This window comes from Peromyscus eremicus, chromosome 17 (assembly GCF_949786415.1).
Source record: "Peromyscus eremicus chromosome 17, PerEre_H2_v1, whole genome shotgun sequence".
NCBI classification, from domain to species: Eukaryota; Metazoa; Chordata; class Mammalia; order Rodentia; family Cricetidae; genus Peromyscus; species Peromyscus eremicus.
The window spans coordinates 13,646,135-13,671,184 of record NC_081433.1 but is presented as its reverse complement, the minus strand read 5'-3'; the positions used below and the strand labels follow the sequence as shown (position 1 = coordinate 13,671,184).

Below are 25,050 nucleotides of genomic sequence, written 5' to 3'. Positions count from 1 at the left end.
TGGAAGTCATGGTGTGAAATTTCAAAGCAGTTTGGAAGAAGACTTGCCTCTTGTCTGTGCTCCATGAGAAGGCTTGCCCCTCTGAGTGTCATTTATAGTACATGAAGCTATGTTTGCCTTCAGACAGGTGGCATGGCTACACTTAGTCACTTCTTCTTCCTTTTCCTTCTAGACTTATGAAAACACCACAATAGGGGCAGAAACTAAGACTGATGGCATTTGCAGACCCAGGAACTGCCAGACACCAAAAATGTCCAAACACATTTCTAGGCCTCAGCTTCTTTATGTAGTTAGTGGGAAAGCATTGAGGTTGAGTCTACTGTACTAACCTCACAGAGGTCATATGAGGGCATGAGTCCAACAGGTTTTACGCACTGTGCAGTCACACCAGACTGGGAGCCACAGCAATGATAGTTGCTACCTGGCTCTCCAAATGTCTTCTCTAAGATGGAGTCAGTACAGCTTCTTACATGTTGTGACATCACACCTAGCAGAGGACCTAGCACAGACACCCACAGTCAGCTGCTCACTCAATGACCGCATGAATAAGCCCAAGAGCATCGAAGGATGGACGTGTTTGGCATCCGCAAGAAGTCCCTGAGCTGTTGTGCTGTGCCAGTTGTCCTTGTGGGTTTAGTCTATAGGAATCTAAACACTAGTCTACATTTTCCAATATGACAGGAGGCGGGGGACTTCGATTCAAAGCAGAGACACAGAGGACCTAGAAAATGTGTGCAAAATGCAACATTCATAATAGGGGGAGGGGAGGGGTTATTGGTGGCTTAGGAAAGAGTCACAGGTCTGAGGTTGTAGACAGATTTTCAACACAGTGGTGAGGGAAGTATGTCCAGGCTAGAGAACCAGTCTCACAATGGTGGAAAGCAGGGATGGAAACCTAGAGAAGAGCATGGAGACCTGAGCTGGTCAGATGGAGGCTGGTGAAAAGTGGAAGACTAGTTAAACCTAAAGAATGGCACCTCCATCTACCAGCTGCGGGGGGCTGGGCAGGGAGAGGCATGACTCACTCTCAGAATGGAAAGTATATTGGAGCTCCTTATGGACTTCAGCCCAAACTATTCATTTTCCAGGAAGAGAAGGTGATGGTTATGGTTTGCAAAAGGATGACTCCTGCCCAGCACAACTGACTGCTACCTGATGCAAAGCCCTGCTCTCTCACTGTGCAAGTCCTCAGACTCTCAGGTGTCATCGGGAATTAAACTGGATTAACAGTACCCAGCTCACAGAGTTGCTTTGGGAACTGATTCTGACAATAGCCCTGCCAGGAATCTGGCTTGGAGAAGGGTGTCTCTTTGTCTAAGGAATGGCAGCAACCTTCCCTGCCACTGTGGACTTTTTTTTCTACAGTGCAGATGTTGCTGTATGGGGTTCCATGACCTGGGGTCAGTAGTCAGAATCATAGAGACAGAAAATGAGATAGGTGGTGTTGGGAGCTAGGAATTGGGCAAATAGAGAGCACTTCATGGGTTCTGGGTTTTGGTTTGGAACAGTGCTAGTGATCTGAGGCTAGTTAGTGGGGATGGTTGCACAGTAATGTGAATGTGCTCTGTACCACTGAACTAACACAATTGGCTGAGTAGTAACTTTCACATTATGCATATCCTTCAATGATATAAACAACAAGAGTAGTTTTAATGGTTTCCTGTTGTCCCTGGAAGAAAGTCTCAGACCTTTGACAAAGTGTCTGAGGCATGGCAGGGGCTCCTCCTAACATGCTGTTATCTCCCTTCACCCGCCCTTTGCTTTTCAGTTTTCACTCTATCAGCCCCTGAAATGCAGCCACGGGGGGGGGGGGGGTCTGCTATTCTTCTTCTCTCTGCGTCTTTACTGCTTCACCTGGACAGGTTTACTCACTGTTTAAATCCCAGCTTTAAAACTTCCACCTCTGCTGCTGGAAAGATGGCTTGGCACGTGAAGCCCTTGATGACACACCTGATAAAGGGCACGACCTCCTGAAAGTTGTCCTCTTATATCCAAATACCTCCAGCTGTGCACTGTGGCATATACACCCACAAACACACAGTCGCAATCACAAGTACACACACACACTTAATATATAAATAATGTAAAATAAAATTTAGAATGTTTTAATTTTTGAAACTCTGAAAGGACTATCCCCTAACCCAAGTGAAGTTAACCCTTATCCTGTATAAATGCTGTGTGTGCTCCTTCACCGTGGAATTTAGCCCTTGAAACTCAACTAATGTTTCAGTGTTATACTAAGAATGAGAGCTCATGGGGTTGGGGATTTAGCTCAGTGGTAGAGTGCTTGCCTAGCAAGTGCAAGGCCCTAAGTTCAGTCCTCAGCTCTGCGGGAGGGGGGGGGGGGATGAGAGTTCACATCTGTCCTGCCTGCTGCCGAACCACTCTAAGTCTCTCCTATACAAGCTTTATACCCTAAGATGACTGTATAGCATTGGAATATAGATCAAGAGTGAGCTCAGAGACAGAGGGCAGAATCTACAAGTTGCTGTGACCCAAAGAATGACCACAAGACAGCTCTCACTCAGCCCTCTCCTCCACCTGTGAGGAATCCGGAGGGTGCAGCCACTCAGCCTCTCCCTTGCTCTAGATAGTTTATATCCTAGGTTGAAATCACCTCCCCAAACACTCAGTCAACCTGAACTAGCTCTTGTCCAGATTTCCTTTATCCATCGCTCACAGCAGCCTTTCATTCTTCACAGAAAGATACTGGAGAAGCTTCATAAGTCCTTCAAGGTAACATTGGTGGTACAGGAGCCCCGAGCCAAGCTTTGTCTACAATGGGCTCCTTTGTCTTTTCAGGCTCTGAAGACACACATGGCACTCTGGTGCCTCACATCCTGGGACCTTCAGCTTGATATCTCCTAAATGAGACTTCTTCCACAGTGCTCTGCTCAGTCCCCCCAGGAGCGAATTGTTCTCCCCCAGATCCCCCATAGAAAGCCAATCCCTGACATGACGAGCTACTCACTTACCTGATACCTCAAGCCTATGAGCTCCTAAGGACAGGAACTAGAACCAAGTTCCTCGTCACATCTCTTAGATCCAGCCTAGGCTTTCATAAAGAAGGTACCCACTTTTGATATTAGTTGAAGAAATAAATCAAGGGAAAATACATAAGCCTCACCAGTGGAGCCTGCCTCTCCCATGAAGGCATCTCTCGTGCCTACTTCCTAAATTGCTATAAAGTGGAAAATCAAGATAAAGTGTTTCTTTCTGTTAAAAACAGTGCAATTGTATGGATTGTAAAAGGGAACAATGGAGGGGTCTGGATCACAGCAGTCAGAAGATTGTCAGATCTGCCTTTACTTTAAAAAAACGCTAAAGTTGAAAAAGTGTTTGCTTTCAGAAACACATTATAAGATGTGTATAAACTTCAAAGCAATGGTGTGGACATTTGGGGAATGTGTCAAAAGACAGGTGCTGCTGGTAACTCTCCTCCAGGGGCTGCTTCAGGAAGGGCTGCTGGCCTGAACACTGGTTCTACAATATTGTAAGAGTCCTGAAATTGAACCTGAGGATGACAGGTGACCCATGATTTGTCTAAGATCCTGTTCAGCCAGTTCTGTCTAAGCCCTATCTCTGAGCTGGCCTTCTAGTCTTCACTCTGGGTTTCTCACCAGGCCACTGCCTCTCTCCCCACTTCCCCTCCTCCTCCTCTTCCCCCTCTCCCTCCTACTCCCACATCCCTCCTGTCCTCCCTCCCTCTCTTCTCCTTCCTATGTCTCCTCCAGCTCAGCATCTTTCCCTGTGTTGACAACCACAGCAGTGCCAGACTCCCGGTACCTTCTCATCTCTGTAAATTTAATCAACAAAAACATCAGCAGAGAAGAATGAATTACAACAGATTTGGGAGAACTCTGGCAGGGTTGATGGAACATACAACTCAAACTTGCTTTTCATTGAGGACTAGCAATGCAGCCTTGAAATGAAGCCCCCTCCTTCACACTTAAAATAAATGGAATGTGGGTGGTGATGGCACATACCTTTAATCCCAGCACTCGGGAGGCAGAGGCAGGTGGATCTCTGAGTTCGAGGCCAGCCTGGGCTACAGAGTGAGTTCCAGGAAAGGCACAAAGCTACATAGAGAAACCCTGTCTCAAAAACCAAAAGATAAATACATAAATAAATAAATAAATAAATAAATAAATAAATAAATAAATAAATAAATAAATAAATGGAATGAAAAGATATCATTCTTTGAATTTCTGAAATGCTTCCAATTAGTTTTGCTTTCAATAATGTTAATACCATGAAACACCCCAAGGGCTCAGACAGCCTGACAAACAAAATGTATTCAGTTCCCAACATTAAAGAGGCCATCATGAATATAGATACAGGTAATATGGACATATACCTAAAGAATACCTTAATGATAACCTAGTTTCAATGATGGGAAACAAATGCAGATCTTAATAAGTCAAGGGCCCTGCAGAGCCATGTGTATGGTCAAATTCCAAGACCCTGAGAAATTAGTCAAGGTCAACAGTGAAAAGTAGCTTAAGGACTTCTTTTAAGGCATCATCCAGGTGGAGTGGCCCAATCCCAGGGCCAGAACAGGCAAGTCGTGAACTGTTTATCTGGAAAGCTCAGAGAAATCTTCCAACAGCCCCCCTTCAGTGCATGATGTAATATCAATTCATTCTGCAATTACTTTCTGTATCCACAGAACATCTGATCCTCTGGAACTGGATTCACTTTCTCTTACTTTCCTAACTACCAGAAACCCTTTCTTCTACAAAAGCTCATCCATGAAGCCTGACAAATAGCATAAATGTATCACAGCTGTTCAGGTCATGATGGGGCAAGGTGACAGCCCTGCTTGGTCCTTGGACCTCTAAGTCCCTACAGGAAACAGGAACTCTCTGAAATAGCTGCTGGTTAAATGTCTTCCAGCTTAGATACTGTGAGTCTATTATTCCAATTGTCAGTAAGTGGTGATTCTGGGCAAAACTGTGCACTGATGATATCCACACTATCAGCCAAGCAGAAGTCTATCCTTGGCCCCACCTGCCAGATCACAGTCTGGAGCTGGAGCAATAGACCAGTTCTGAGTTCTGAGACTATCCTTTATGGAGTAGGAGTATATGGCAGTGAGAGATACTTCCAAATTGGAAGCATTGTAACAAATGGGAGCATTCATCAGGAGAAGCACATCATGAGTGTTCCCTTCATTACTTTCCCCTGACAGGAGACTCTTCTGATGGCAGAAGCCACGATTTTGTGACCTCCGATGGAAGAGAGCCAGAACCCTACTTGATCTGAAGCCACTGCGATGCTTTCTGCTGAAGCAGCTGTTACATCAGGTTCCTCCAGAAACACAATGTGTTTCCCGACCTCTGCACCTAGCCATCAGGGTAGTCATAGACCCTCAGTCTTATGGAGGGACCAAGCAAAGACTGCACTCTTCCCCACAAGCACTGCTGAGGGATGTGGGGAAACAGAGAGAGTCCCACACTGGGATGAAGGTTCCTTCTGAGAAATAAGCTAGAAAATTAATCACAGGATAGCTAAGGTTCTGTCAACACAGCCTTAAGAAACAAAATGTCTCCAGGGTTCAGAGGAGAAAACATCACTTCTGAAAATTAGAATTATCCTTTTGATTCAGCTCGCTCCCCGAATTCCTAGTTAAACTGAGATTACGTGACACCTAGCCATAGAATTTTGAGATGTTTTGCTTAAAGATCACTATCATGTTTCACCTGCAGAATGACAGGAGTGCCCAATGCTATTTCCATTTCTTTGAAGTCACACAGGCAGTCCATAAAGACATGTGGTATTATCACCCAGAGAGTGGAGTCTCTAAGTCAACTTCTTCCTGATGGGATTGGGGTTCACACAACGAGTAAGAACGAGAAAGAACAAGAAGCTGTGTTTCCTTTCTACTCCATGGTAATGCCCTATTCTCCAACCCTCAAATTTCCTGAGGAGGCATCATTGGAAACTAGCCAGCAGTGACCTTACTTACAGAGCAAGTGCAAGTCAAACTTTGGGCTCAACCTCTTGGGGCTTTTATTTCCATCCAGATGACACCATTAGAGTACCTACCCAGCTGCATCCTACGTCATCTTCATGTGTCTATACTCTGAGCAAAATTTCCAAAAGAAACTCTTTTCTCACCATACTCCAAGATACTAAAGACTTCCTGTCTCACACAGGAACCAAGTAAATATGCCCGTTTATATGAATGTGACTTGGATCTTGATATAACATGCACTTAATAGTTCTGTTACTCCCAGCACCTTACATTCTTTGAGCATCAGTCTGCATTTCAGAAAACTGATGGAAGACACAAACAACCCTGCACACTATTGAATAAACACCCAATGGCCTTGCTTTCCCAGAATCTCTTGTAGCCGACCTTATGACTGAGGCTCTAGCAGTCAGTGAAGTATCCAGACTTAGAGCATGGCTACAGAGAGAGAAGGGCCAAGGTTGGTATTGGGAGAGAAACATATCTCCCCATGTAAATCTTTCTCACTCTGTCTTTGTGTTTCTCTCTGTGTATTTCTCTTTCCCTTTGTCTCTGACTTTTTCCCCCCTCTGAAGGCAAACCTGTGTCTCTGTCTTAGCCATTCTCAATCTCTCTTCATCTCTGGTACTCTTCTAGTTCCTCTTTTCTGTCTCTACCATCTCTATCTCTATCTCTGTCTATGTCTCCCCTGGTGTGTGTATCTCACTCTCTCTCTCTATATATATATATAGAGAGAGAGAGAGAGAGAGAGATAGAGAGATAAATAGACAGTTGTGTGCATATGCATGCTTATGTGTATATGTGTGTGTGTGTGTGTGTATGTGTGTGTATGGGTATGCTTGTGTGTATGTATGCTTGTGTGTATGTGCTTGTGTGTGTGTATGCTTCTGTGGTATTTGTGTGTGGTTGTGTGTTCTTGTGTGTGTGCTTGTATCTGAAAGGTACATGTCTTAGTATAGAAAGCTGTTCTGCTGGTGGTGGCCATAGTTTCTGTAGTCTGTGCTGGTGCCTCCTTCGAGGTGGCTGCAGCCTAGGATCCTCATCAGATCAAGTGGCACAGACTGGACCTTGTTCCTAGCAGTTTAGCTACAGCCCAGTCCTCCAGCCCCAACAATGGTTCTATATGCTTCTTAGCATCACTTTAAGAAACTCTGCTCTTGGTGACTACCCTAATTGTCATCATAGAACTTTCATCCAGTAACTGATGGAAGCAGATGCAGAGATTCACAGCCAAGCATTGGGCCAAACTCTGGGAGGAAGGATTGTAGGAGCCAGGGGGGTCAAGATAATGACAGAGGAAATCCACAGAAACATCTGACCTGAGCTCATGGGAGCTCACAGACTCTAGACTGACAGCTAGGGAACCTACATAGGACCGACCTAGGCCCTCTGCATGTGGTGACACTTGTGTAGCTTGGGCTGTTTGTAGACACCCTAGCAGTGGGACCAGGATCTATCCCTGATGCATGGGTTGGCTTTTTGGAATCTATTCCCTATGGTGGGATGCCTTGCTCAGCCTTGATGCAGGGTGAGAAGCTTGGTCCTGCCTCAACTTGATGTGCCATGCTTTGTTGACTCCCATGGGAGGCCTTACCCCTTCTGATGAGTGGATGGGGGGTTAGAAGGGAGTTGGGAGAGGGTACAGAAAGAGAGGAAGGAGGGAAATCTCTGGTTGATATGTAAAATAAGTAAAAAAATAATAAAAAACAGTTCTCAGCTGGAAAAAAAACTCTGCTCTTACATGTTGGGTAGAGGCATTTACTGTTGCTTATAAATAAGTTTCTTCATAATATTCTAGGAAATCTGCTTATAGATTTGCACTGGAAATTCTATGGAAAATGAGATATTTTAAAATGGTACAATAACTGAATACTTAGAGCCTAGCTAAGCACTCACCAGGTGGACAGTTGCTCCTCCCTGGACTTAACTCAGATGTTTTTCTGGAGATCCAGAGTCGGAAAATCCCAGGAAGAGGTGCCCAGTTGAAAACACTAGCTCGTTAGAGCCTTCAGGGAATAAGGTCTGAACGCAGAGACATGAGAAAGCAACCCCCCACTGCTGCTTCCATCCCAGCAATCAGCTCACCATCGTGCCAGGAGAAGATAAACCCTGAGCACTGTAGTAAAGGGAAACAGCTAAACATAAGGGAACCACAGCAGCCCGGAGCCACAGAGTCACCTGTTTGGGTTACTGGGCATCTCACAAGCTTTCTGCATCTATCTAACCCAAGAGGTCCTGATAGGGGCTGCCTCGCAAAGAGTCTCTTAGAATCTCAACCTTAGAATCAGGACAGGCTTGACAAGAGATGCCTATGCCCATTATCCAGGCTGAAAAATAAAATCCAGCTAGAGCTGAGGAGAGGTAATGTGCCCATGGGACTTGAACTCTTCTCAGGGCCAATGCCATGAGATGTCATTAGAACTGCACTGTGGTTTGCAACGCCTCCCTTCAGCTTATTTATGAGGTTATGCAACCAGTGTTCCTATAAAAAAAACAAGCTCACTCAGGCTTCCGGAAGCATCTGTCAGCTCAGCTACCTGGGAGTCTCTTGTCCTCTCTGCACTCTGGCTGTCGCTGCCGCCGCCGCCGCCATGAAAACTCATTACTTTCTCCTGGTGATGTTATTTTTTCTCTTCTCCCAGATGGAGCCAGGTAAGCCTTGGGAACTTGTTGATGGCCCTGACTGGGACTGGGGACACAGAGGCTAAGGGGGAACAGGTAATAGCTATCTCCTGGTTTTGCAAGCCTAGCGACAGGAGAGCCTCCTGAGTGGCCTGTGGTCAACTGCTGGGCAGCAGCAAAATGAGCCTGGTAAGGAATTCACAGTGAGTAGTGGGTATCTTCCAGCTGTGATGTTTGTCCCTAGAATCTGAGATAGGTCTCGTGTGGGAGTCTGCTTTGCCTGTGCTAAGATTCTTCCACTGAGAAACAAGCTTTTTGATCCAGGGAGACACACTAGCCTCACCTGGGTCCCGGGGTGGAGCATCTCTGAGTATCCCGCTTCAGGCAAAGTGCCACTGCCCCTTCACCAGGCCAGCTCAGCCAGTTGTAAATGCCTGGAAACGCCAGGTAAGCAGTCAAGAAATGACAGATGACCTTTCACATTCCCACCAGTAGCCACATTCTTCTGGCAAGGAGATTTTACCCGTCAAATGCAAGGGCTTCACATCTGTCCAGAGGATGCTCAGACTGTCTAGACCACAGCAGCCTGTCCCTGACATGGGAGACAGGACCCTGAAGTAGTGATTAAGGACATATTTCCCCCCCCCAAAGTCATCTCTCAGGGTAACATTGAGAAAGTCATGTGTTTCTGAGCTTTATTTCCATATTTGTATTAGGAGGGTCCTGGGGAAGGAATTTTTAGTTGTGAGATTCTCTGGAAAATCCTGTTTTGTTTTCCTCTAGGCTATCATGCTAGCCTCTGGAGGTGTGTGTTTCAAAATAGTTATGGCCCAATTTTCCCATGTGAAATCTGGATCCAGGTGCATTCTTAACATACTGTTTTTCATGGTGAGGTAATGGCTCATTAGAGAGGTAAAAAAATGCATTTAATAAGTTACACTTTTTTTAGGGTCTAAGAAATGCCAGTACATGCCACAGTGCATGTTATTTGACACACTTGTCTTGGCACGCATTGGGGGTGGGGTGGGAATGCTTTCACTGAGTAAGAAGGAGACATTTCCTTCTTGTGGCCCAAATTCAAGAAAATTTAAAAGCATATTTTTCAGAATGAAGACTTATTTGTCTACTATTCTAAATATGATGCTAGGCAGCTCATTCAAACCATGGAAATAGGACCACCTCTCAAGGGTGGACAGACTCAGCCATACTTCCTGATCTTTCATTATAAGAATGGATCCAGGAATACTTACCAGGGTTGCTAGAAATTCCTAGGTACAGCCACTCTACTGCATTCTTTTAGAATACAAATATCCTTTCTGTATAATCTGTCAGTACAAGAATTCTCTAGCCACCTCTCTGGAAATAGTAAAGAGCAGAGTCTATCTCACGCCTAAAGCCAATATGTTCAGATCACTCTAAGGGTCCCAAGGGCCAAGAAGGACCACTGAAGAACACCTAGTGCACTGCAAGGTTCTATTTGACCACAGGGAAGGATGCTGTCTAGTAAAAGCATCTTCCTCTGGGATTAATATGCTGGCCTGGTCCTTATGCTCTAGGTGGGGAGGAAGAATGAAACTCCTCAGGTATCTTTGCATTAACATGTAGGTTCCTGAGAGTCTCCAGAGCCAAGCTGCAGGTGGATCTTGTATGTATTTGGCATAGGTTTTGGAGTGTGAATTTTGAGAGTTCTTGTTTTGCTTTATTTGGATACAGCCATAGATTGTAGGTAAAAATCATGTAGGTTTGGAACACACCGCATGCTGTTCTGGGGAGCGCATACACTAGGAAACAGTTAGGTCTAGCTGGATACTGTACCCATCACCTCAGGCATTTGCATCATTGTCAGCTCAGTTGCTTTGTTCCTTCTGGCCACACTCTTTCTAGACCTACACTGTCTGCTGAACTCAGGTTAGTGTGGAGGGTACTGGCTTCTGTTTCTGGAAGGCTGTGTGGCCCTGGTCTGATTTCATGTCCCATCTGAACCCTCACAGGCACCATCCCCATCATTCGTTTCTGGCAGAGTCCTTAGACCTTCCCATGTCCAACTGGTCCACAGGACTCCACAAGACAGGACCATCTAGTTGACCAGCCTGTTTTCCTGGGAGATAAAGAAATGGGCTCCCCACTATCTCCCTGTACAAATAGTCTGTGAAAACAGAATGATGTCAACATAACAAGATCTCAGCCTAGGTCTTTGGAAACCAAGGGTGATTGAGGCTGCCACTGAGCAAATACTTAGTGAGAAACAAACATGTACAGCTATTGCCAGGGGAAGGAAGAAGAGCCATAGAAAGAGAAAGAGGTCTCCAACTGTCTATAAACCTTCAACTCTAGAGGAAAACACAGCCCAAAATCTAACTATACAAGTGAGTAACTCTATCTGCCCTGGGAAATGCTGGGTTCAGCTGCCAAGAGACCTTGTAAGGAGATGACCTCCTCTGAGACATCAAGAAAGGCTTCTCTAAAGAGATTGAGCTAGAAGGAGAAACAGAAATCATTTGGTGGACATGGTGTTTCAAACATTACTTCTTTCTCAGCAGTTAACAATGGCAATATGCCACATAAAATATTAGACTCATCTTTTATTACAAACAGAAGATGTGGCTATATTCTTACTTACCAATGTGGAATGTGACTGATTAGGGATTATTACTCTACACAGATGTCCCCACCCCAAGTCTCTGCAGACTCTATCACAACCTATCACTTTCCTTCAGACCACTGGACACAGAACTCTGAGATGCTTGGCTGCTGAGGACGTTGTATGTGACAGGCGAGAAAATAGATGGCATATATAAAAAGTTGGAGAAACACAAATCAATAGGACATTTACATTAAGTCCTCATAATATTTCCAAGATGGATATAGAATCAATATCTACATTTTATGGATAAACAACAGTAGGTCAGGAGTTCAGTCCCAGACCTCAGCTCTCCTATGTCTTCACAGGAACTCTCAAGGCTTGGAGGTAAAGCGGGGTTACATAAGGAGGCACTGAGAGAGGGGATGGAAATCCTATCAGCAAATCTATAGATAGTCAGGGCCAGATCAGGATGTTTTATGAGGTAGGACACATCTGGGATGGGTTAGGACAGGGACAAAATGGAAAACAGCTTTCTGAGACACTGACTTGTCTGGAGACTGACTACAGACCAGTCCAAGGTGACATCAGGCAGTCACTAGGAACTCCTACCATCAAAGCCATGTTTCTTCCTATTGCACCTGTGACAATTAATTAAAGATCAGAGAATTAACCCAGCCTACCAATACAGGCATTCACAGCTCCACAAGCTCCTCCCTTCCTTCCCCAAAAACTCTAGACACAACCCTGCTAGGTTAGGCCTATTGCCTAGACTAAAACAGGAAAATGACTCCAGGTACTAGCATTGTGTGACTTCAGTTACCACCCTTTCCTCTCAAGTGTCTCATCCAGAAATCTCCACCCTGATTTGATTGTCCTAATTTTTTCTGTCTCTTCCAATTCCCATAAAAGCTTTCAGTAATAGAAATCTACCTGCTATCGTCTCCATATTCCATCCAGAAACCACACATTCCATTAGCTAAAAAAACAAACAAAACAAACAAACAAACAAACAAACAAAACCCAAAAACCCACAAACCAGCCATACAGCCTCCACATTGGGTTGGAGAGGGCCCCTAGTTAGCAAAATATAGGGTTCAACAGGCATACTCCAAAGCAACATCAAAACACCACCATATGTTTTGATTTTCAGCTATAGGGACAGCTTTACAGGTTTCGTCTGAGTGTCCCAGGATATCTTCCACGTGGGGACTATGTCAGGCCTGCTCTATAGATCTTTCATGACTCAGACAGGTTGATGACAAGAACACACATCCACTCAGATCCCCACCCCTGTATCCTTTCACTCACTTCCCAAGATCCCTGAAGAGATCGTCAGACACACATTCCCTCTCAAGAAGAGTCTAGATGGGCAGTGCATTCAAGCTCCATGAAGTTGGAGAGAGGTGCTGCTGAGGACTGAAGCTGGCCTTGGGTTTCCCGCTGCACAGGGTTATCAGGAGCTACTTGAATTCAGAAGAGAGACTGACTTGTGTGTAAGGTGGTTTACAGTTTTGTTGCTTTTTCGGGAGTGGCAAGTGTAGTTGATGACCCTCCTCTTCTCATGCCTCCACTCATGACTTCAGAAACACCCCACCTCCAAGGCAACATCGACTTTTCTTTTAATACCTCCAATTGGAGGAACCTGCTTCTTCCTGGGCCCCTCCCCAACATGCTGGCAGCTAATTTCCTTGTCCTGACCTGGAGAAAGACTTTCTCTCAATAGCAAAATAGCAAGGACTCTGACAGGCTGCTTTCTTGCCTATGATTGACATTCAGTCTCTGCTCCACAGTCAGGGTCACGGTGGGTGTGGAAAAATCCAGATGGTTCCCCTACATCTGAGTTTCTCTTTCATGTTCCACAATTCACTCTATCCCATGGCCCCGACCTCTCTGCCGGTAGGTGTTTCAACACTAAGTCTACCCATAGATCTGGCGGGAGAGATGGGTGAATTGGGGCCTTAATTTTTACCAACCGTTGTCCTTTGGCAATCCTTTCCACTTCAGCCTGAAGGTATTTTACTCTAAAAATTTTCATCTTTTCATCAGAAATTCTTCAATATTCATTTGCATTTTTTAAAACTTCACATTTGCCTATAATTATACCATACTATCACAGAGTCTCGCCTGTAGGGCTCAGGGTGTATTTATTTATTAGTTTTTTCTTTATTTAAGGAATATTTTTATTCATTTTACATACCAATCACAGATCCCCCTCTTATCCCTCCTCCCACTCCAACCCAGCCCCCCCCATCCACTCCTTCAAAAGGATAAGGGCTCCCATGGGGAATCAGCAAAGCCTGGTACATTCAGTTGAGGCAGGACCAAACCCCTCCTCCCTTCATCAAGGCTGAACAAGGCATCCTACTACAGGTAATGGGCTCCAAAAATCAAGTTCATGCACCAGGGGTAGATCCTGATCCTACCACCAGGAGTCCCTCAAACAGACCAAGCCACACAACTGTCTTTGTATTCAGAGGGCCTAGTCTGGTCCCATGCAGGTTCCACAGCTGTGGGTTTAGAGTTTTTGAGTTCCTTCTAGCTTGGTTCATCTGTCTCTGTAGATTTCCCCGCCATGACCTTGACCCCCCCCTCCCCTTTCTCATACAATCCCTCTTCCCTCTCTTCTACTGGACTCCTGGAGTTCTGCTTGGTGCTTGGCTGTGAATCTCTGCCTCTGCTTCTACCAGTTACTGAATGAAGGCTCTAGCTTCTCTGGTGTATTTAAAGCAGAGAAACTGAGGACACAAATCCCGACATCTGCAGCCCGATCAGTGCATGTTCATTCTCAGATTCCAACTCTCCCTGTGTCTTAGTTCCCCAAAGCTTCTGTAAGAAAACTTACTTTCATAGATCCCTTATATAAAGACCAAAGATCTCACTCAGTCTTTTAATATATCTTCTTCATTCATGTTTTTGGTCATCCTTCCTTGAATCCTTAAGCATCTGCCCTACACTAGGTCATGGTTGACCTCGGTGGCATGAAAGGTCCTTGTCACTTCTTCCTGGTGCAGATTTAATATGTGATGATTGCATGAAAACCAACCCTGCCCCGCTCACTGCTGCAAACTGTTTTCCTACCTCCCCCATTCCCCTCCACGGTCCTCGAGACATATTTTGTTCCTCATTTCCTAGTAGAGAATCACTTTTGCCATTCCATCAGCCAACACCTATTGTGGTACTTGACTAGAAAAGTTTCTGTGATTTTAGGACACTGAGGCAAGGTGACAGGAAGGACAAGAGTCACGATGCTAGCTATGGAGCAAAATAGAAAGCAGTACAATCCTGATGCCCAGAAAATGAAGCATTGCTATCCCATTTTGGGGATGATTAACTTGACTTAAGTCCCATGACAGGTGGTAAGGTGGAGAGATGAATGTCACTAGAATGTATTAAACAAAAACATGAAATTGTCAAAGGATGTATTAATAATTAAAGAATAATTGCTGGGTGGAGATTTAGGATGTCAGGTATAAAAGGCAAGATTGTACATCATACTTACACAAAATTAAATTGTTGCAAGTTTATGGTAATACACTGGAAAATTTAGATAAAACAGAAAAATTGCTAGAAAAATCAAACTCATTGATACAAATGCCTTGTGTAAGTCTCAGTCCAGTTAAGTTGACAATGGAAATGTACCACACTACCTTCTCAGCTGTGCCAGAGAACATTGCTCCAAAGTTCATCGCTGTCCATTCATAGCAGATACCTACAGATCTAGACTGCTGCTGTGTGATGGATGGCATAGACAACATTCAGAGACTCTTTAGTGAAGAAATGTGAACTTTCTCCCCCAAACTGATAGCTAAGAAAATTACAAACCAGAACATGTCTCTTTACTCACTTTGTTTTGTATAGATATTTTAGTTGGTATAGTTGACTTTTGTACAGCCATCTGAAGGTCATTTGAAGGACAGTATATCTTCTTGAGAGCCGATACAGCAGAAACATGACTTTTGGGATTTGGCTGAGTTTGATTTGGTTGTGATGGGATAATGGTCAACTCATTCACTCTCTCTGAGCCTCAGTTTCCCTATCTATAAGTTAGGTAAAGCAGTGTATTCCTTAGATGGCTAGAACAACTTTAATTTATTAATCAACCATGAAAGGAAAAGTGAGCAGCCTTGGGGTATGAGAACTGGGGAGATCTGATGATCTAGGCTCCTCAGTTGCCAATTTGAGAGGTGTGGTGATCTATGACAGGACATATAAGAGACTTGTTCTAGGACAGAGTGTAACTAGAAAACTGATGTTATACTAACTATACAAAGTAACTGGTTCTGTTGTGTCATTTCCATACATACATACAGTGTCCTGTGATTATACTCAAATCCCATGACTCTTCCTAATCTTCCCTCACTGTTTCCCCTTCTACATCCTCAATAGCACCACTCTCATTCCCATGGGCCCTCACACTACATATAAGAGACAACATCTGATACTTAACATTTGTAGGACCTGCTTCTCTTATTACATGACAGTCTCTGGCTCCACACACCCTAGGTTTGAATCTAGCACTTCAAAAAATATATTCCCATAAAGTTGAGTTATTTTCTAGTTTACAGTTCCTAGAATAAATTATAAATGTGCAGCCAAATCTGGATACACACTGTTCATAAACATTTGACATGTATAGATGAAATATTTCTAACATTTACAGGATTGGATCATACTACTAAAACATATTTGGAGTATTTACCTAGTCCGTTAGACATCAGGAGAAATCACAGATAAAATACTCTCCAGAGAGTGGAAACATCTCTGTCTTTAAAACATATGTAGAAAGTATAATTCCATAAGTGCCAGAGCAAATTACTATGGAGTTCAATAATTTTAATGATGTACAATGAAGCAAAATTAAGTTTTTTGAGAAAATTTTAAAAGCCTGACACTAAGTTCATAGCTCTTTGTACCCTTAATATAAGAGATGATTAAAACTACAGAGATAACTAGTTCCTGCCTTTTCAAGCTAGTGCATATTAAATACACAATACAATGGGGTTCGTATTACATTTCTGTTCAGAAATATCATGGACTTTGATCAAATTCACCCCTTCATCACCCCATCTTTATCCTCACTTTTCCATATAATATTCCTAGTCCCCTTTCTTCTTCTTCAGGCACCCATTTATGCCCCCAGGTTCCATATAGGAGAGAACATCCATGATGCTTGATTCTGAGTCTGGCTTATTCCTCTCTCCCTCTGATACTCATCACTTCTATCCTTTCTCGGTATGATGCTTTCTCTCTCCATTATGGCAGAAGAGAACTCCACCATGTACACTCACCTGTTTAAGGACATCTAAGATGGTTCCATGCCTTGGCTACTGTGAATAGTGCTCGAAGTAGCATGGATCTGCAGGTACCTCTGTGGTGTGCTAACCTACATGCTACAGGTGTGCACCCATGGCTAGTGAAGATGACATCACACAGTAGTTCTAGTGTTACCTTTTGAGGATACTCCATACTCATTGTCATGGTGTCTGTACTACTTTGCATTCCCTCTGGAAGTGTGTGCTCTTCCTCTTTTCTTGTGTCCTCCCAGCATTGCTTGTTTTTTGTTTGTTTGGTTGGTTGGTTTGGTTTTGGTTTTGGTTTTTCGAGACAGGGTTTCTCTGTGTTGCTTTGTGCCTTTCCTGGAACTCACTCTGTAGCCCAAGCTGGCCTTGAACTCACAGAGATCCGCCTGGCTCTGCCTCCCGAGTGCTGGGATTAAAGGCGTGTGCCACCACCACCCAGCCCAGCATTGCTTGTTTATCTTTTCTTGATGAAAGTCAATTTGACAGTGGTTATATGGGATCTCAGTGTTGTTTTGATTTGCATTTCCCTAGTGAATGGAAAGTTTAGCAGGTTTGTGTGTGTGTGTGTGTGTGTGTGTGTGTGTGTGTGTGTGGTGTGTGTAATTATTATTTTGTCCTTTTTCATTGGAAAAGAATCTGTTTAATTCATTTATCCATTAATTTTCTGTTACTTTCTCTTTCGGCATTTAACTTTTGGTGTTGAATTGGATATTACCTTTTCAGGATATTACCCCTCGGCTAGATGAACAGTTGCCAATGACTTTCTCTGACTTGGCAGGTGTCTCTTAAATCTGTTGCTTTCTCTGTTGGGCCAAAGCTTTGCGATTGCATGAAACCCTACTTACCAAGCCCGGGCTATTAGTTCCTGAGCTACCGAAGTCTGTTGTGTTGCCTTGGTGACCAAATATACAGCGTGAACAGTGTGAAAGAAGGAATACTCATTGTGACTGAGAGCTTCAGACAGTTCCACCCATGGATACCAGGCCTCACAGTGGGGGAGGAGCATGTGGTGAAGAAGCTCCTCTGCCTCATGGCAAGTAGGAACCAAGAGACAGACAGGAGGGGACAGGGAAAACATGTTATCTGCCACCTGTGACCTACTTCCCTCATCTCTTAAAGATTCCAGAATTCCAAATCAGCCATGAACTAGAGAGTCGATCTTTAAAACACCAGCCTTTTGATGGACATTTGATGGCCGAGTATCACTAAATACTAGTCAGAAAGTCTTTATATTTTATCTTTACATGCCTTCCTTATGTTTATTGAGTCACTTCAAAGTTTTAAGTGTAATATCAAGGTCTTTGTTACACTCCAGGTCAATTTTTGTAAAGACTGAGAGGCAGGAACCAAGTCTTCTACATGTGTGTGCTCAGTGTCCTTAGCATCAGTTACTGAAGCCTTGGGCAAGGTGTTCTGTCACAGTGATAGAAAAGTAACCAAGATATCAGGCCTTCCTCACCATGATGAACTCTATCTCTCTCTGAAACAATAGAACAAAACGAATCTTCTTCCTTCCTTACATTGTTTATTGACATGATATCCTATCACAGCAACAGATAAGTCACTTATAGTGAAGTTGGTACCAGGATAGTGGAGTTATTGACATGAAGAACATGGTCATGTCATATTTCTGAAGAGTATGAGAGAATTTGGAACTTTAGACTAGAAAAGTCACTGAATTCTGTATCCTGAGTTAAATGAGCTATTCTAGTGGAATCCTGGGGCAATTCAAAATTCTGAAATTCTGAAAGAAATTCAGACAGTGGAGGCATTGGCTCATGAGTTTTCAGAGGGGAAAATGATTCAAACTGTACCTGAGCTAGAGGTCATTCATAAAATTTTGTCAAAGAATCTGGTTGCATTCTGTCCATGGCCTGAGAATTTGTGTGAGGCTAAATTGAAAAGTGATGTATTCCCCATGGGAGGCCTTGCCTTGGAGGAGGTGGGAATGGGGGGTGTGTTGAGGGGAGAAGCAGAGGGGCTGGGAAGAGGGAGGAGAAAGGGATCTGCAGTTGGTATGTAAAATGAATAGAAAATTTCTTAAAAAGAAAAAAAGTGATGTATTGATTTGTTATTGTTGTTGTTAGGAAATTTTAACATAAGACAGGGTTGAGTCTGTGGCATGGTTATTAATTATGACAGTTATGCAGCTCTACAATCAACAGGGACAACACACATGGTAGGAAAAAATAAAAATGTGAAGTTTGGAAAGGAAAGGTCACCAGGAAACCTAAGACTTCCATCATGTACTAAAAAAGAGTTTGTAATTGTTAAAGAAAAGCTGCATGATCTGCACAAGAACAACAGGAAAGGTTCTCCAAGGGGCAAGACCACACTCAGATGGGCGTCCATGTTATGAGAGAACTGTATTCAGAAGCTTCTACAACTGAAGTCCAAGTGGCTAGGGACCATCTCAAGCTGGAAGCAGACCTTGATAGTGTTCTCCACGTGGTACTTGTTTTGAAGACAAGAACTATGGAAGATGAAGGGGGTCATGGGTTTTTCCTCTGCAGTTTTAGAGAACTGAGGAGACCAGGTAATGTGCACCAGGGTTAGAGTTCCTTCAGGGACTCCCCAAGGGGCCATTGCATGAGGCTGTCATAGTGAAGCCTGGGTTGTGGCTGAGATCCCAAGATGTTTGAGATACCAGAACTATGAGGTATCTGCCAAGGAGAATTGCATACAGGAAATGGAATAAAAAAATCAGCCTAAGAGAAAAATGTAGATTGCAGGCAGCAAAGCTGGAGGGTCAGTTCCATCTAACCTATTGAAGCTGAGGTTTTTAGATGCTGTACATGGACCAACAGAATTTGATTTTACCATGATAGCTTTCAGTTTTGCTTTGGTCTAATCTTTCCTTGCTATGCCCATATTCCTACATTTTGGAATGGAAATATATATTCTGTTGAATGTTGAAAGTGTGTGATTTGTTTTGTAATTTTTACAGAGGTCACAGTTAAGAGATTGCCTTGGGTCTCAGAAGAGACTCTGGATATTGGAACAGTGTTGGGACTGTTAAAGACTATGAGGACTTTTGAAGTTGGATTAAATGCATTCTCATCATGAGATGGCCATGAGGCTTAAGAGGCCATGAGGAGAATGTTGTGGTTTGAATAAGAAATGGGGGAAAGTATTATAAACTTCATAGATGCAAATGAAACTTGAACAACCAGTTATTGTAACCCATGAATATAGCAATGGACATTCTAAGGACATTTATAGCTATCAGTACTTGCAATAAAATAAATAAGGCCTCAAGTAAGGCTCATGAATCTGAATATAAGTAGATAACACTCTTGGGGTTAGATTATGGAAGCTTCGGGAAGGGCAGCCTTGCTGGATGAAGAAGTCACGGGCTCCTGAGTGTTTATAGCCTCACTTCATTTCCTGTTCTGTCCCCCTGCTTCCTGTGTGATGAATGTGATTAGTTGGTTCCCTGCTCCCGCCACCATGCTTTTCTTGACTGCAGCCAGGCCTTCCCCACTGTGATGGACTTTATCCCCAATCCCAGGACTATAAACCAAAATAAATCCCTTTCTACCCTAAGTTGCTTTTGGTCATGATATTTTATCACAGCAACAGAAAAGTAATTAGTAGAAACAATATATTAAATAAGAATGATGAGAGTACATACAGTCATCTCCTTCCTGGTATTAAAGGAAACGGTCTCAACTTTTCCCCATCCAGTATAATGTTGACTATGAGTTTGCCAAAACTCATAAACCTTGTTATGTGGAGGCATGATCCTTCTTTTCCTGGTTTCTTCAGGGTTTAAGCACAGTGATATTAAGTTTGCTCAAAGCCATTTTCTGCATCTGTTGTCATGGTCATGAAAAAAAGCTTTTCCCTTCATTATATTTATGGGCTGCACTGTGCTTATCTCACACATGCTGGACTACTCTTGCACACATAGAATGAAATAAACTTGATCATCACGTATTGACTTTTGAATATGTTACTGAATTTAGTTTGCAAGGATTCTACTCAGAGTTTTTACTCTATGTTCATCAAGGAAATTGGTATATAGTTTTCTTTTGTCATTGTGTGCCCTTATCTAATTTTGCATTGGTCTAATAACTACTTTGGATAATTAATTTGGAAATGTTCTTTTCCTTGTTTTATAGAATAGTGTGAGGTTCTGTAAATACCTGGTAGAATGCTATAGTAAATTTCACCAGTATTGAGTTTTTCTTTGTTGGGGGTGAGAATGACCACGCCTTGAGTCTCATTGCTCACTGTGGATCTATAGCATCTCAATTCAATGTTTATATGTCAAATGTGTCTAAGAATCTATCCATTTCTTCTACATTATATACTTCCTGTCAGTATAATTCTCCAGGTATTCTGTAGTGGCCCTCTGGCTCTCAGAAGTATCTGATGTAATATTCCCTCATTCATTTCCAATATAATTGACTTCAGTTTTCACTTTCTTTTACTTCACTTTCTAGTTAATGTAGCTATAAATTCATCTATTTTGCTTATCTTCTCAAAGAAACAATTGTTTGTTTCACTGATACTTTGACTATTTCTTGGTTTAAATTTCATTACTTTCAGCTCTGACTGACATTTATAATTTTACTTCCTTGTTACTAATTTAGCTTTTGTGTTGATATTACTTTTTAATATCTCAAGGTTTGTCATTAGCTTAGTTGAGGTTTTATTTTTTATTGCAAGTACTGATAGCTATAAATGTCCTTAGAATTTCCATTGCTATATTCATGGGTTACAATAATTGTTTGTTTAAGTTACATTTGCCTCTATGAAGTTTATAATACCTTCCCCCAGTTCTTCAATAACATACTGATTTTTCAAAAGCAAACTTCATATTTTTCAGTATATTCATGTGTTTATACCTTTCTCTTCTAGATAATTCCTAATTTTATTCTATTGTAATCTGATAAGATACAAACATATTTTAACATTTATTTGTTAAAACCTGTTTTGTGTATTTTAGAGCCTTGAGATGGAATAGTATATGACTGTCCTTACAATCACTGGATCTGTGTTACAATTACTCTGAAATTTCTATGTTCATTTTTGTCTCGGATATTTCTACTAACACTAGGGTACTGATATCATGCATTAGCACTGAATCTTGACATCTCTCTCTCTCTTTATGCCAAATAGTGTTTGTATTATGAAATTGGATCCACAAAAATGATGAATAAATATTTACAATCATTACATCTTTCTTTTACAATTTTTTGAGATTTTCATGAGTACTGTATTTATATCTTGTCTACTCCAATCTTTCTTCTTCCAACTCTTCCCACATTCCCACACTCCCTCTCAAATTTATCACTTCTTCTTTGAGGTGATAAGTTATTTGATTTTTATCACCCAACACAACCTGCTCAGTCGATTCAGTGTTGCTTATATGTATATGTGCTTAGCGCTGGGTAACCTATCATGGGCTCATCCCTGGAAAAAGACTCACTCTGCCTCTCTCAACAGCCATTAACTGTCTATAGCTCTTCATCTATGAGTGGGGCCTTATGAGATTTCCCCCATCCATGTTGTAATGGCAACTGATGTTGTTATCGTATAGGTCTTATTTAAGCAACTATAATGTTAAGATTTCACAGTGCAGCTCACTATTGAATATTGAATAATCAGGGGATATATAGATATATATATATATTTTTTACAAAACCTGAATCATCTTCCCCTAGAAGCTATCAACTGTCAATAGTTCCTTGGTTATGAGTGGGGGCTTGTGAGCCCCCTCTTCATACTGGAATATTGAAGTGTGGATTTCTTAGGGGGCTCAAGATTAATTTCATAATAATTGCTTGTAAGAGAAAAATCTCTTATGTGCTACCAGCTTCTCTGCCTTGCCTTTACCAAATGTTCTCAAATCTTTGGCATTACAGCTAAAAGTCTAAACGTGTCTGCTCTCCCCTTGTAGGTGCTGGTATTCTCACAAGTCTTGGCCGCAGAACAGACCAATACCGATGCCTCCAACATGGAGGATTCTGTCTCCGCTCCAGTTGCCCTTCTCATACCAGACTACAGGGAACCTGTAAACCAGATAAGCCCAACTGTTGCAAGAGTTGACAGTGATTTGAAGAATGAACATAAAAGACAAGTGAGGGATAAACCATTAGTATTTTAATAAAAGAAATGTTTTTAAAGCCTATTTATATCAGATCAAAATGAATTCCATGTCTCAGTTTAGAAGAGGTTTTTAAAAGTGTAAGGCTGAAGTACAGGGCTTAGAACAAGAGGTTGGAAAATCCAGAGCACCTGCCTGGCCCTGAGTAATGATGGTCACAATTTGAGTGGTGTCACTTTTATTTGATTTTTTATCACCAAACTATAAGCATCCAGTGCAGGAAGGTCACACAGAATTTGATAGTGATCACAGCTATCAGATCTCCTGGGGCCAAACTGGATACTTTTCCATGTTCTCAGCAGTCAGTTAAGTGAGGTTCCATCTGCAGATCCAGGACCGAGGTCTCTTCTTACAGGGTTTAGGGCAGTAATAAGTTAACCTTAGTATCAGAACCTCATTTAAACTGTAAATTGTCCCATCAAAGCTCCTCCTTCATGGGTATTGGCTGGATTCCCAGATCAGCAATTTAAAAAATACTTAGGCACAGCTTTCAAGCCTAGCTGTCTATCACACATCTGTGTTAGGACTGGGCCTTCTGTGGTTCAGGTCATCTCACTGCTGTGTCTACAGATGCCCACAAGTGGACAAAAGCAGCCATACAGTTAGTTTTCCCCAAAAATTCGCTTCCATCTCCTGATGGCACACATAATGCTGTTGTTTTCTTAATCTGCCTCTGACACTTCATCTACTCTTGGCAGGTAGAGGATAAATAAAGGGCACTTGTGGCTCTATTCCTCAGGCCAAAATGAAAGTCCCATTGCAAAAAGAATTTATTTAGCAGTCCACAGCAATATTCATCGATGAGATGATCTTTTCTGTAGAGAAAAGCTAAATAAGAAAGATGTTAGCATTGGAGAGGACATTGACTGGACTCAAACATACTCAGTAATACAGACACAGTGGTTTAAATCCATGCCTTTAATCTCTTCCTTTATACACACACACACACACACACACACACACACACACACACACACACACACACTTTGGTCTATTAACTAGCCAAAGTTTGCATATATATGAACACATACTTTTGTCTGTTAACTGATATAAACCATATGTTTCTGGTTTTTTTGTCTGAGAAATTATCTTCTCGTACAAATGTGAAATGAAATCAAAGAGCCAAAGAGCAAGTCTTTGAGACTACTTATATTGACGAGAAATAAACACCATAGCAGATCATTACAATGGAAATAGAAAGCATTGTAATGGGAACAGACAAGATGTGGCAAACCTTGGGCATGTTGAAGAGGGTGAAGCTGAGGGAAGATTTCACAAATAAAAATGAGGAAAATTACATCAAACAGTTCGGGAAAATAAATCTTGGTGGCAATGAGTAACAAGAGTGGTCACAAGCCAGCCTTGAACACAGGATTGCTGGCAGTTGTCCTTTCACAGAAGGACCCTCTGAGGAGTACTGTGATGGTTCCAGACGGTCACTATGAGAGTCTATTACGGTGATTAAAAGTAGGTTTGTGACTGAGAACTTTCCCATAACCTTCTGATTTCACTTGTATTTTGGTATGGTTGACAGAAGTGACTTAGTGACTTTAATTAACTCTGACAACTATCACATTCTTCATAAACAATTAAAGCAAGAATTGTGACATCTTCTTTTTTAATATCACTCCCAAGACTCCATACTACACAATTCCACAGATGGTCCCTGGGTGAGGCCATTCTGAATTTTACATGGATTCTCTTCTCCATTTCAGTAGCCACACCCAACTCCATTTTGGCAGCCGCATGTTGCTACTTGGTTTCTCACGCCCTAGAACCAGTCAGCCTCGTCACATATTGGTTTCCAAATTTAGTGGCCACAGTTCCCACCATGGGTTCTGATCTACAACAAAGGAAAATGTTTGGCTCACTAAGGATACTTTGGCAACCTTCACAACCTGTTTCTCATAGCCATGGTGAAGAGACTGTCCTCTGGATCCTTCCAGTGTGAGGTGTGAGTGTGTGGAGTGAGTAGAGAAGTGTGGGCCCATTAGAGTTGCAAATCCGTGTTCATATTCCAATAACTCTAAGCCTCTTAACTCCTACCCTCCCATTAAACCAGGAAAAAAAATCATGTTTCCAATTTGCTTGTATTTTATCCACTTGTTTCACACAGTTAAAGCCCTCTCAGCTTCCTAAGTTATGTTAAATGCAAAATCTCTGCTTCATAAGCTAATGGAAATATATCTGGAGGGGTCTAACGTGTTTACTTCATGATCCTATTCCTCCAGCACCTCTTTGGACACATATTTCCCTCACATTTGTTTGTATGGAATAGAAAATTGAAGTAACTTATTTGAAGAATGGTATGCTCCTCATGGGTGATGTTCTCTGCCTGGCCTCTAGTGTTCTGTGGTAAATAGTCTCATGATACATCTAGAATGAAAGAGAGGGAGGAAATACGCCTGAGAAATGCAGCCAGATCTTACAAGCTATCTGACTTAGAAGGTGTAGT

The 25,050-nt window shown here is 42.4% G+C and overlaps 1 protein-coding gene across 1 annotated transcript; it reads left to right on the top strand.

The window, feature by feature from the left end:
• The first annotated feature begins 8,488 nt into the window (after nt 1-8,488).
• Nucleotides 8,489-22,623, top strand: Defb1 (defensin beta 1). Its single transcript, XM_059244664.1, has 2 exons — nt 8,489-8,626; nt 22,389-22,623. Exons 1-2 carry the CDS (start codon nt 8,566-8,568, stop codon nt 22,535-22,537), a joined length of 210 nt encoding a protein of 69 aa, XP_059100647.1. The 5' UTR covers nt 8,489-8,565; the 3' UTR covers nt 22,538-22,623.
• Nucleotides 22,624-25,050: the final 2,427 nt, after the last annotated feature.